Source organism: Manduca sexta, chromosome 5 (assembly GCF_014839805.1).
Source record: "Manduca sexta isolate Smith_Timp_Sample1 chromosome 5, JHU_Msex_v1.0, whole genome shotgun sequence".
Lineage (NCBI taxonomy): Eukaryota > Metazoa > Arthropoda > Insecta > Lepidoptera > Sphingidae > Manduca > Manduca sexta.
Window position 1 is genome coordinate 6,010,085 of NC_051119.1, and position 14,642 is coordinate 6,024,726.

At 35.1% G+C, this 14,642-nt stretch overlaps 1 protein-coding gene across 3 annotated transcripts in view; it reads right to left on the minus strand.

Moving 5' to 3' along the window:
- Window positions 1-14,642, minus strand: part of LOC115452912 (laccase-4) — a 102,539-nt gene that overhangs the window by 28,628 nt on the left and 59,269 nt on the right. For all 3 annotated transcript variants that reach the window (XM_037444420.1, XM_037444416.1, XM_037444429.1), the window contains exons 3-5: window positions 5,621-6,210; window positions 2,154-2,311; window positions 1,010-1,153 (exon numbers count right to left, since the gene is read on the minus strand). In XM_037444420.1, coding sequence (XP_037300317.1) covers window positions 1,010-1,153; window positions 2,154-2,311; window positions 5,621-6,210 — 892 coding nt within the window. The remainder of the gene's footprint in view (window positions 1-1,009; window positions 1,154-2,153; window positions 2,312-5,620; window positions 6,211-14,642) is intronic.

The window sequence follows — 14,642 nt, forward strand, 5'->3', positions numbered from 1 at the left end:
ATTATCGCTTGCTTTCACGGTGAGGGAAAATAACGTGAGGAAACCTGCATACCTGATATCTGTATAAGAATTTTGAGGTTGTGTGAATTCTTCCAATCCGCACTAGGCCAGCATGGTCGACCAAGAACTAATCAATGAGTAATAAAAAAACCGAACACTCCTCAGAGGGGACCAACAATGGGGCGAACGGAATCATGGTCCTGCATATCCCACAATTTTAAATTATAAAGCCCTAGCACTGAACTAAGTTTGCCTAATGCCTTTCAACATATTTTTTATAGGACCCGGCAAAGCGCCGTTACTGCACTCGAAGGTAAGTACCAATGGTGAAGGGTGAAGTTTTCCAAAACGGAACCCAACATACATACAGAGACTAATATGCATAAATGCGGACTACAAATCATTCTAATGATAATTAGATTCTACATAAACTCTACATAAAGGGATGTTGGTAGGAAGCGGGTTATATGAATCCTCGCCACTGGTATGTAGATACTACATAAAGTGGAGTCCAGATAGTCTCTGTGGATAATTATCCTACGCCTGCGAAAACAATTATGCCAGCCTGTTAGAAACATTTGAAAAATTAAATGAGAAAAAGAAAAAATCTATATATATAAAAATGAATCCCTATTTCCCTTGGTCACGCCATCACGCGTGAACGGCTGGACCGATTTCACTATTTTTTTTGTTGTGTTTGTTATTGTCTGGAGAAGGTTCTTATGAAAGAAACAATTCAAAAGATTGCGCAGAAAATTAGAAAAACTAAGAAAACTTAACGACAATATTAATTTTATATAACTGTCAATTGTTTAAAATAACTGTCAGCGATCGACAGAATGCGCGCTGCAAATTCATAGTTAAGACGGGACAACGCCTGTCGGGTCAGCTAGTTTAAATATAAGAAAGGTACAGAAAAAATTGCCAGAGATTCTCAAATTAGGCTGAGCCTGTTTTGAGAAACCAATTAATTAATTAACCTACTCCTTCTGGTTATTGCTATATTTACCTGTCATAGTCATACAGAGACTCATAAGGCTCTTGGGACTTGGGTTTCCGTATTATAAACGCCCCAGCAGCACCGTCAGCCCTCTGCATGCCGGAGTGAGAGTGCCAGAAATGCGTGCCAGAGTGCCTTGCGGTGAATTGATACCTGGAAACGAAAAAACATTAAATTTTGAGGATCTGGTTACCGCACATTATATATTATCAAATTTATTTATTTATACATAAAACAGATTACTGACAATAATAATCTAAATATTTTTTTTATTTATTGCTTTGAATATCAATACAAGCTTGCCGTTCGCCTGATGGTAAGCAATACGACCGCCCATAAAGAGAAAACACCATCCAACACCTTGAATTACAAATTATTGATTGGTATTCCACTACGCTTGCCTTCCTGAGACATGGTCACATGAGGTATTAAGCCTTATTATGTCCAGTAGTTACACTGGCTACAATGTCCTTCAAATCGGAACACAACAGTGACTACACAGTACACACTGCTGCTTGGCGGCATAGAAAAATATTGCGGTGGTACCTACTCAGGCGGATTTTCACATAATATGAGAGATCTACCACATTACAGTGGATCTATTGGCTATTCAGAATCCAAATAGAAGTGAATACAAATTAAGTGACAAGTACAAGCTTGATTAACAAAAAATTAATTTAGTAATTATTAAAGACGAAATTAAAACAAAAGACGCAAATACCAAACTTAATGCACCCTTCAATATGATTATGTGAATTGGTGATCTTAAAAATTAAAATTAGATTAAATTTAAAGGCCTGGGTACCTAATTAAAACAAAAGATCGGACCATCAACAGACTAAATTTGAAAAACTATTAAATTAAAAAATGTAGGTAGATATTGTAACTTTGACTTTGCGGATGACCAACAACGCCCGTAACCATGAAGACTGCAAAGTCTAAATATAAGTCATAAATTGTCGCTTAAGAACCGTTTTTAAACAACGATCGCAATCTACAATTGGATTCCAAGAATGAACTTATCAAAATAACTCGTTTGTATGTCAAAATATCCACTGGTCCATTTATGAGCTAAATCAAAAAAGCGATTGCGTTCTTTTTAAAAATGGCGGTAAGTCAATAAGGTTGCCAGCAATCGATTTATAATTCTTACCTAAAAGTAGTCTCAGGTAATATTGGACACTGCGTGACGTACGGCGTGCCGTCCATATACGGAGTCCCTCTCTGATGCTGCCCGTGCCAGTGAACTGTCGTGCCTTCAGTCATCAAGTCATTTTCCACATCTACTATGATTCGATCGTCCTGGCAAACCTGAAGAGAAATAAATTTCCATATGATATGTAAGCACTCTTATCATCATGTCTTTGGAATTGTTATTCTAATATACTTGACAATTCCGGAATAAAATACCTTTATATTATCCCGGATGAAATGAGTATATTTTAAGTTAGACGTCTAGCAATACATCGGTGAAAACTGCATTAAATACCATGCAGTAGTTTTTGCGTGATGCGTGTACAAACATACAGACAGACAGACAATAATTCTAAAAATCATTGTGTTGGCTTCTATAACTCTATATACCCCCATATTAGTTTTAGTTCAATATTTCTAATATACAAAAATATAAAACAAAGTCTGCAAAAGCTGTCTGTATGTGAACTATTTTCACACAATCTATTGAAAGGGTTTTTATACGGTTTTCATTAAAAGATAGTGTAATTCTTGAAGAAAGTTAAGGTTAATAGTACATTACGGTTTTATGTAAATTGACCGAAATATAACGATTATTGTTGAAGAGGTCGCGTGGCTGTAAAAAATGCCGTGGGTCAGTATTTATGCGGGAAAAACTTTGTGACACTCTGATTTCCACGCGGGCGAAACCGCAGCACAACTAGTCTATAATATACAAAAATAACCTTGTTACAATATTATTAAATGTAAAGACTAATAAATACTTATTGTATTCTATGAATGCAGTTTTTATCTATTAAAGAAAGCACTAATTATCAAAGTTATTTACTTGTTGCACTTATCTAAAGAACTATTATGTTCTTGAATGAAGTGTTCAGAATAATTGCTTATAGAAAGCAATTAATTAAGTAAATTGACACTATCGATTCTAAAACTTGAAATAAACATGTTGCTTTCTTTACAATTGTTGGCTTGAGCAAAGTTACTTGTGAATGTATAATATTTTAAATTCTCTTTAAACTCTTGTGTTTTTTTTACACTGCCACGGCATAGTTCGGAGTGAGATCCAATAGAAAGTCGACTGACGATGATTACCCCTCGGCAGTCGACACAATTGTGCTGGCCTGTTCGAACCAGATATACACAGGTTGATCCCGGAACGCGACACACTTACGTGGCCCACTATGGCGGGTTTTAATACCTTGTGTGCGGTGGTCGCTATCCGGGCGGACATAAAATATATCCTACCACTAGCAAAGTGTAGCCAAGTGTCTGTATCTATAATCGTGTTTCCTTGACTAAAATGAATTCTATATGGCTTACGTTATTTTAGATAAAAAAATAATATTTTGACCTAAGTATCTGTAGAGGCGTTTTAAAATTTGGAATTTTGTCAGCAGCTTTTGTGGCTGAGTACAAAACTATATGCCAGCAAGGACCATGCCATTAACGATTTCAAACCTTAATATCTTTCACAAGAAGACCTTTTATCGCATATAATACGTTTAAGATCACTCTTCATAATCACGCAACAAAATCCCACGAGCTTTGATATAACACGACTTCAACGTAGCGCTATCAAAAAATTTGCTTTGAGAGTATACACTTACAAACGTACAGAGGAAATGGATCCCCTAAGACCAATCTGTTATTATCCAAAGGAAAATCGAACCCGACCTTTGAAATCTTATTCGGTTTTCTTACATTTACGATCAAGGTTAAATATTGGGGAACTAGGTGATTACGATAGCGTTGGATTATTTGATGAGTATAAAAAAATCGTGGGGATTTATATTTTTTGTAATACCTTAATAGATTTTTGAGCAATTTGTTTATAATAATGGTTGTTCAATTATATAATTAGTCTAGTATGTAGTTCTAAAATGAAATATATCTTTGATAGGTAGACAGTAATGCAACTAGAGAATATTTTTTAACTCGACTAAAAGCTGAGACACTAATTTCATAACCTTGTAGCAATTAATAAATTTCATTCGTCAATATTATTATTTTTTTATTACTTTGAATGACGAGACGAGCATGCTGTTCGCTTGATGGTAAGTGATACGACCCCCCATAAACAGTAGAAACACCATCCTTAATTCGCAAAGTATTGATAGATATTCCACTGCCCTCTCCATAACATAAGATGTTAAGTCTTATTATGTCCAGTAGTTACACTGGCTACAATGTTCTTTAATTCGGAACACATCAATGACTACACACTGTTGCTTAGTAACAGAAATAGACATTGGTAACCTAATTTACCCAGGCGGACTCTAAGATATAGAAGCCCTACCACCAGTATTTTTTTATTTAATTCAACTCTAAAATTATATCTTTTAGAGAAATAAAAATAAGCTGAAAATTATTCTACTTGTAGAGACAGTCCTCCACTACAAAATAACTAGTCCGGCACTACGAAAACGACTCATTCCTGTAGTTCTCAGTAATTAGGTCGCGAGGGTTTACTGTCTACCCGTAGCGCGTCCTAAATGTCATCCCTGAGAACTCCAGGACAGATGTTTAACTTGAAGCCAATTAATTTATTTATTACTTGCCTTCGCTTGCGTCGAAGTGGAATTTGGTTTTGATAAATTTAAAAATGTGGCCTATGTTTTGGGGATTAAAGTTTAGTTTGCACTAAATTTAACAAAATTCAGTTCAGAGGTTTTTCTTCGTATTTTTATATTTATAAAGATAACATAATCAAACTTCATCATTACGTCTTTAATCATGTCAATGGCTCAGATTACAAGGTCCTATGTATTTTTATTTATGTTGGAAAAATAAGATTTCTTATTTTCGCATGTGGTTAAAATTTGCAGAATTGATGGTTCCTCCTATATTTCTCTTTTGGATTTTTTATTAAAAGAGACATAAAATCATGAGTTATATATACCTGAACATAGAAGTACTGAATTTGTGATTTGTAACATCAACATAACAATAAATTTTAAATTACAAAAAGCTCGTTTGAATTTTTCCACACAATGTTATGCTTTAAACTAAATTGAGAAAAGTTTTTTCTAATTTTCGCAACGTCCACGACAACTTTTAACATTGTAATGTTACACTGAAAAATACTTGTCCTTTTTTCAGTCTCGTAATAAATTTTTAAGTACACCAAATAAATGGAACGGAATAAAAGTAGATGTTTAAGTGGTAGTGAAATTAGATTACAGCTCTTTCAATACTTAATTTTGCCAGTGGGGAATTAAATTTGTTGCTACTGAGTACTTGGCTACGTCTACATTTTTTTGAAGTTACGAAATAAGGAATAACGAACTTACATAAAGGTGTGTGGGAAAGTTATCAGCGAAAGTTAGATATTGCATTTTGTATCTTCTTACAATTAAATATAAACCTTGGGCAAACTAACTTTAATACCTAAGTAAGTTATTAAGGCATTTCCACAAAACTTACCTCGATCGCTGGTCCTGGCATCTTCCTGTTGACTACATTCAATGCCCTGTTCATTCCATCAGCGGGGATACAGTCAGGACGCGAGCAATCTGTCTCATTAAATGGGCAGTTGTAGCACGCCTTACTCATAGTCTGGTACCATTCTAGGTTGAAATGGTAGTAACACACCATAGGTTCCTCCCCTTCTTTACATTCCCGTTCACATGGATGTGCTCCACCAACTAGCTCACCTGTCACTTCATCATATCGCACGTGAGCTCTGATATTTGATTTCTTCATTGCGTATTTACTTAGAATCTGTTTAGCTAATTCTTCATCCAGTTCTTCAACTGGGTGTCTCTGTACATTTTCTTTGCTAGCATAACTGACGTCGTTGCGAGATATATTAGGCTTCACTGGCATTATTACCCTGGATGCGCTCTCTAAACCTTCAGCTTTCTTTATTTGGACACTGGACTGCTGGTCATTATCTAAACTGACGTCTTCTAGGTTTGCCGATACGCTTTCAGTATTTTCTGAGTTTAGACCAACTGTGGTTGATTCATTATCTTCTGCTGTAGATTCTGTTTGCGAGTTGATGCCATGTGTACCTGCAATTAAAGTTATGGTTAAATTTTATTTAAAAACGCAAAGTTCCTTACAAAAACATGTGAGCAAATACAACAGTTCGTATTTTGTATGTAAATGGTTCAAGAGGTTAGTGAAATAACAAAAGTTAATTTGAAAGGAGAAATAAAAAAAATGTATTTCATTTTTTTTTCATTACGTAAACGGACCGACATGAAATGAAGTCAATACAAAAAATAAACTGCAAATAAAACTACGAATGCAATGTTGGAAGACAAAGTAGTGCAAGATAAAGTAATTTCGTATAGAGAAAGGATAAAGATCCACAGAGCAGTCACAAAGGAGCTTTTAGAATCACATCAATTAATTAATTTACGATTTAAAACACCTCCGCGGTGTCGGAACGCCGGGAGGCTTGGTTAAAGCTTTACAAACTTAATTCAAATATTTTAGTTGAAATATTTTCTGGTATAACTGTTGATTAAATTCCAAACTTTGTAGATGCTTGTTAGCCGTAGAATTGTCGAGTTCTGAATAACCAACTTTTAAGAATAGATTTCTAAAGATTTCTGTACTAACTTTGAGATTTTGTTCCGTTTCGTGTCTTAACGAGGTCATTTGACCGGATATGGGCTTTTCTTTTTAGCTTCTTTGGACATTTTTGTCATTAGCGAAATTAATTCAGTGTTAACGGGCGACTTTTGTACATTTATATTGATTTTATGATGATAGCTGTTTTAATTTTGTTAAATTTATGCTGCGTTCGATTTTTAGATGGTTTATATCGCCATCGATTCATCATCAATTTAACCCAGTTTAATAAACACGAAATTTTGAAGTTCCGTGGAATATGTAGTCTATTAATTAATCATAATTTAATAAATAATAAATTCCAATTTTTCCCTCCTCCCTGAGACAACTCTTATGCGCTGTCTTCACAAAATATGCACGCCCATGCATGGGAAACATTTGTCGCGAGCCGAGGCACACTGTGCAGTATGTATAACTCTTGGTTGCATATCGAATCGATAACTAAAATGACCCACACACATTTCCCCTCTTTCACCCCTCCGCCTATCCTAAAAAGTCCACATGCATTTCTATCACCACTCTCCGTCAGGACTGCAGATGCTAAGCCGGAAGAACGTCTGTATACCTTTCTCAGGATTTCCCCGGTATACCGCAACGGTTCCACCATTAATAAAAAACATCATAAATCGAGTAGTTCATTTGCTGTTTTTGCAAGCACTTGCTCGCAGGCAGATCTCGTGCTTTAAAAACGTGTTTCTTTTTTACTCAACTAAGTTCGCATGATCACAATAATTGAAATTATCAAAAAAGTTTAACCGAAAAAACCCTAAGGCATTAAACATCCGGTTGTTGTTTCATTGCAAAAACTTCCGAATATGTACCGCAGGACGATTTCTAAGTAATGATGTCATTTATTGAAAAGATAATTTAGTCACATGATGGTGTTCATTTTTGGAGTCGATGTTTTTATCATTGGAATTTAGGAAACAAATAGCAGTCATAATACTTAGTCTGGCCATAAATACTGTTACACTTAATTATAAAAAAATATTACATTTGAATTTCGAATCTGTCATTTTTATACGATTGTTCATTGTGTTTTCTCATTTTGGCGCCAATACATTGTAAAATATTTTGCGATATTAAAATGGTGTGGGGTGATAAAGAGAACCGAATCGCTGTGATAGCATTACACAAAGTAGGTATGGAGCCAAATGCAATTTTTAAAACTCTCCATACACTTGGTATTAGTAAAATGTTTGTGTACCGGGCTATTAATAGGTACAATGAGACCTCCTCTGTTTGTGACAGAAAAAGATCTGGCCGTCCACGTAGTGTTCGTACGAAAAAGGTGGTCAAAGCAGTAAGGGAAAGAATTCGAAGAAATCCTGTCCGAAAGCAAAAGATTTTATCTCGGGAAATGAAGATAGCACCTAGAACCATGTCGCGTATTTTAAAAGATGACTTAGGACTTGCAGCCTATAAGAGACGCACTGGCCATTTCTTAACTGATAATTTAAAGAAGAATAGGGTGGTAAAATCGAAACAACTACTGAAGCGGTACGCAAAGGGAGGTCACAGAAAAATTTTGTTTACGGATGAGAAAATTTTTACAATTGAGCAACATTTTAACAAACAAAATGACCGTATTTATGCTCAAAGCTCTAAGGAAGCTTCCCAATTAGTCGACAGAGTGCAACGTGGACATTATCCGACTTCAGTGATGGTTTGGTGGGGTGTTAGCTATGAAGGAGTGACTGAGCCATATTTTTTGTGAAAAAGGTATCAAAACATCGGCACAAGTGTATCAAGATACCATTCTTGAGAAGGTAGTTAAGCCCCTTAACATCACCATGTTCAATAACCAAGTATGGTCCTTCCAGCAAGACTCGGCGCCGGGTCATAAAGCTCGGTCCACGCAGTCTTGGTTGGAATCGAACGTTTCGGACTTCATCAGAGCTGAAGACTGGCCATCGTCTAGTCCCGATCTTAATCCGCTGGATTATGATTTGTGGTCAGTTTTAGAGAGTACAGCTTGCTCTAAACGCCATGATAATTTGGAGTCCCTAAAACAATCTATACGATTGGCAGTGAAGAATTTTCCCATGGAAAGAGTGCGTGCTTCTATTGATAACTGGCCTCATCGTTTAAAGGACTGTATTGCAGCCAATGGAGACCACTTCGAATAAGCTTTTTATATTTTTAATTGTTTTATATTTATGTATTAAACTGACACACTGTAAAAGTAATAAATGTTATTTGCAGTTAACAATTTTCTTTTTTCTTTATTACAATATTTATGGCAAGACTAGGTATATTCATATCTAACGAAATGTCTACCTCTTGTATTGTCGTGAGTTAAAACGTCTGCGGGACGCCTTAATATAAATGGACTACCTTGGTGGATCATCTAGTTTTTTTTTCATTTTTTTTTTTATTACTTTGAATGACGAGATGAGCTTCCCAATCGCCTGATGGTAAGCGATACGACCGTCCATACTCAGTAAAACACCATCCAACACCTTTAATTACAAAGTATTGTTTGTAATTACTTTGTAATTGCGCTCGCCATCCTGAGACATGAGATGTTAAATCTCATTATGTCCAGTAGTTACACTGGGTCCATGTCCTTCAAACCGGAACAGAACATTGACTACACACAGTTACTTGGCGTCAGAAATGGACATTGCTGTGGTACCTACCCAGGCGGAATCCCACATTATGAGAGACCTACGACCAGTAAAAGAAAGTAGTTCTTAGAAATAATAAGCAAAATGTGCAGAGCAGTCCACACAAGCTGGACCCATTCAAGAGTATGACGCATGTGCCAGCCATCGGCCTCACTCGTGTATAGCACCTTTAATGCTAAGTAGGATGTACTGGGCCATCGTTTTCCTTAATAATGATCATAAGATGTAAATTGTTATGTCAATATTATAAATGCAAAGAATTGACTAATAAAAACTCAAATGTTTGTACTGGGACTGCCCCTAAACCTGTAAATATTAGTATAATGACGTTATAATACTAAAATCTATTGATAAATTGACATCTTATGACGTCATATATATTCTTCTTCTATGACGCAAATCAAATGATATTATCGGAAAATCTATCTATATAAATAAAAATGAATCACCGTAATGTTTGTACGCGCATAATTTCCAAACTGCACCAAATTGGATGAATCTTTGTTATATGTGTTCGTTATTGTCAAGAGAAGGTTTGTACGAAAAAAAATATACAACAGAATAGTAACAAATATTTCAAAATCTCAGAAAAATGAGTGTGCTAATGAGACAGAAGAATGTTAGATATTTATAATACTATTATACTAATAATCAAACCTAATATACTGTCTCAAAAAATAGTGTCAATCGAAGCTCCGGAGTATGCACTCCTTGGGGTATCCGAATCATCCCCATGTATGATGATAATATTTTGATTTCATAGAATACTAAGAACTGTCAAATAGAAACAAACGAGCTAATAAATAAAGCAGTATTCACACAAAAGACCTATATTAGCCAAGCCGCGGGCAAAATAGTCGCAATTGAATCGCACGACTATCGCGCCAGTCGTCGATCCACCAATCAAGGTTGTACCGACTTGTTCAACTAATCGCTCTATTCATCTAACTATAGCGCGACCGGACAGTTTTGATACTCAAATGTGAAGGACTGATTTCGTAATCAAAGGCCGTAATTTAACATACATCACGATTGATTACGAAATTTAATTAATTTGTTGATAGACAATGATTTAAGCATTAGCCTTGGATTTGTTAGTAACTGTTTTGGTGCTGATGATAATTTCGTTCGGAAATCTGTTTTTTTTTATTACTTAAACTTAGTACTGATGTTTTTTACAGAAATTATGAAATACGTCCTATTTCGCAGTTTTTAAAAGACCCAAGGGGGAATTGTTACAATTTCTTGTCTTGTCACAGAACTTACTAACATAATTGCGATATTTATAATCTTTATTTATTTATTTATTTATTTATACATATGTTATAACACCATAACAGTTGAAACTAATGCGATGTTATACAGATTTAATTTTAACAATTTATTTCAATACATTTATGAGCCATTTCAGTGAATTCTGACAGGTTACATATAAATATATCCAAGTTCTGAGATATAGTGTACAATTGAACAAAATATAACCTTCAAAGGATGCAATTATCGCGATCGGTGCAACGGGCATTCGCGAAATATTAAGCAATAATATTATATTTGTGCATATTATCTGCAGACTATTAAGAAATACTTTACAATGTTGTTTCAACCACTTCACAATATTTGTTACTAGATTTTACTCGCGGTTCTGTTCGCGTGAAAAAGATTTTCGGATAAAATCCCGCTTTATAATTTCCTGAGATAAAAAGTACCTTATAGGACTCTGCAATAATGTAGCAATTAGTGAAAAAAATCGTTTTCTTTTTTTATTAGTTTGAATGACGAGACAAGCTTGCCGTTTACCTGATGGTAAGCAATACGACCGACTATAAACAGTAGAAATACCATCCAACACCTTAAATTACAAAATTAATTTGGTATTCAATTACGTTCGCTATCCTGAGACATAAGATGTTAAGTCTTATTATGTCCAGTAGTTACACTGGCTACAATTTCCTTCAAACCGGAACAGAACAGAGACTACACACTGTTACTTGGCGGCAGAAACAGACATTGCGGTGGTACCTATCTAGGCGGACTCTTACATATGAGAGATCTACCACCAGTAAACTGGTTAGTACCAGTTTGGTAGTTCCTAAGGTAAGCGCATTCAAACAAACTCATTAGCTTTACATATTAGTATAAATATGAATCAAAGCCTTGAATCAGAACTCAGTTAAAGAAATATCTATTAGTATCTAAATGCATTCAAAAGTATTTTTAAAATCGATATGACTTAATACCATCGCTCCAAAGTTTAAGGTTGCTTCCATTATGTTCTTTGTATTGACGTGATTTAATTCATTATCGCGAGTAATTAATAATTATACAATCTACACTAATATAAAATATGTTTTGAATATAGAGATTATTCTCAAACTTATAATAGTGCTATAAAACTTTACTTATAAGAATTTCGAAAAGCTATGCTTAGTTAAAATACCAATTTACGCGATCAGCTGTTCAAAACCCGCTATCTTGCCTTTTATTTAGGTTTAAACTAGGAACCGGTGATGTTTTTGACAGCTATTTAAGCAATTCTCAACCACCTATTAACGCTAAAACAAGTTTATGAGTAAGACGGATTTAGGCTTTTTATTCCGGGAACAGACGTTAAAACTATAACTTGTCTGCAGTATTTAGGTCACAGTAGGTGATACATATTGGAATATCTTGGCGCAATTAGGCAGGCCCGTATAATAGGGTACCGGACTCATTTTTGTTCTTTACTATTATCAAATATTTACATAATATAAATTATAACACAGAAGGAATTATTAAAATCCGGTAAAAAATCAACAAGTTATAAGTCTTTGAATTTCGGTGGAAGGGGTAATTAACAAGAAACAGAAAAGAGACGAAATATCCACATGTGACGTCATCGGGAATTACGACGCGTGCGAAAAAAAGAGATGAAGCGATATCCCCACATCGCGCCCACTTCTGCACGTTACAATATTTTAAATATGAATTACTCGCTCATTTTTTAACCAATTGTTATGCAGTTTTCGCTGGAGTGCTTCTTTTTCATATTATTAACCATTACATATAGAATAATGTACAAAATCAAGCATAGGCCGGTCCCCTATTGTACTGATTTTAGACAACGCCTCCCGCATTATTATACTTGGCCTTAATGGAATGTAGACTATTGACAATTCCATTATCATTATCATGAGAAAGCATAAAATGACCACAGGATTTTTATAGAAAGGGATTCAAATTATAATCGATAATTGAACAGTTTGATGCAAAGAACAATCACGCGATATCACTGTATTAAAATTCGAATAATTACATATTTTACATACAAAATCATTGTACAAACATGTAGTTATGAATTTTTTGTGGAAGAAAAAATTAATTTGACAGCCTCTGTGGTTGGACGATAATTCGTCTGAAACGGGAGACAGCGCGTTCAATCTAACATTAAGTCAAATGTTTTTATGTTCCAAAAAAAATTGAAAGTAGGAAAGTCTCTCGTAATTCTTGTTACATACCCCAAGACATTTATTCAAATTAATCACTACTATAGTATTAATTCCTCCAATTATATTAATCAAGAATATGAAAGTATCAAGACCACTTAATCGTGGTCCTCATGGATTTCGCCATCCATTGACAGAGTCCCCCAAACGTCCGTACTAGCCACGAATCGTAGTGCATTGTACGGATTGACTACCTTAATCTTGGATGCTGACCGATCTCTGTGGGATAGTGTGAAATGGATTTGACGCCTTCGGTTTGAGGTATTGTGCCTTTCATGAATAGATGTAAACATAACGCTTTTATCACTGAAAAGGTAGGTAGAGGCGAAACTATTGCAGCCATATACTGGTGGTCTCGCATGAGAGTTCGCCTGGGTAGGTACCACCGCAATGTCTATTTCTGCCGCTAAGCAGCAATGTGGTCACTGTTGTGTTCCGGTTTGAAGGACATTGTAGCCAGTATAACTAATGGATATAATAATACTTAACATCTCATGTCTCAGGATGGCGAGCGCAGTGGAATACCAAACAATACTTTATAATTCAAAGTGATTAATGGTGTTTTAACTGTTTATTGGCGATCGTATCGCTTACCATCAGGCGAACGGCAAACTCGTCTCGTCATTCAAAGCAATAAAAAAATACAAACGGCATTTATATTGAGTAGTCAATTTACCTTCTCGTGAGGCATTTTGAAACTGTTGAGACTTGAGTGGGGTCAGCCCCTCGTCCCGAGCAACCTGTTACCGTTGTAATTAAATGTTATGCATTGAAACCGAATTGGCCCTTGTCAAGACGGCCATTTTTATTTTCGTGGGGTTACTTGTTTTACGTTGTATATTTTAGAAGATTTAGAGCAAAAAGTTTCAAGAAGTATTTATCTTTAATTGTATGAGAATAAAGGTTATTTTTAGTTACATTCATGTAGTTGTAGTCATATAGATACCAATAATACAATATATTCTTTGAAAGTAAAATTATGAAGTATTTAGTTTTAAATGTATTAGAATAAAGGTTATATTTAGTTACATTCATGTCGTTGTAGTCATTATAGGTACCATGAATCTACTACGATACTTTTTTCCTAGTATTAAGTAAAAGTACTCTTAATATCGTGTTATAAAGTATAAATTCATTTACCCACCCAAATTCACATAAAACACAACCTGTACAATCGAAATCACAATTTAAAAACACCCTATATACAGTTCAGAAAAATATGAAAAACAGTCATTCCGAGCTTGCTCAGTACACCGTGTGCACGCGGCTTAACACCACCCAACGTCATGAATATTGGATAGTGTACACTGACACAGAAGCCCCGTGAAAGCAGTAGCATTAATGTTTCAAATTGATGTACCGTCCTCTTGTGGCGGAAAATTTTACTGATATAGCCTGACCAGGAAAATAAAAAACTATGTTCACGCAAATGGAACTAATTTTGAAATAAAATTATTTTACGGATTTTATCGCTTTTTTATATTAATTTCACCCGACGTTTCGAAGACTTTAACTTTGACTGTGATTTTGACTTTTCGAACGAGTTCCGAAGAAGTCCTCCACGTGACCGACTCGTCGACGTGAAGGCTGCAAATTTTTGAACATGCAATTTTTGGAATGGGTTTTTGTGCTCAGCAGTGGCGAAGAGTGAAATTTTTCGAAGCGAAACAGACACAATATATAAGTACTAATAATATGCATAAATACCGTCTGCAAATCTAATGATAATTAAATTATACATAATTTACGCAA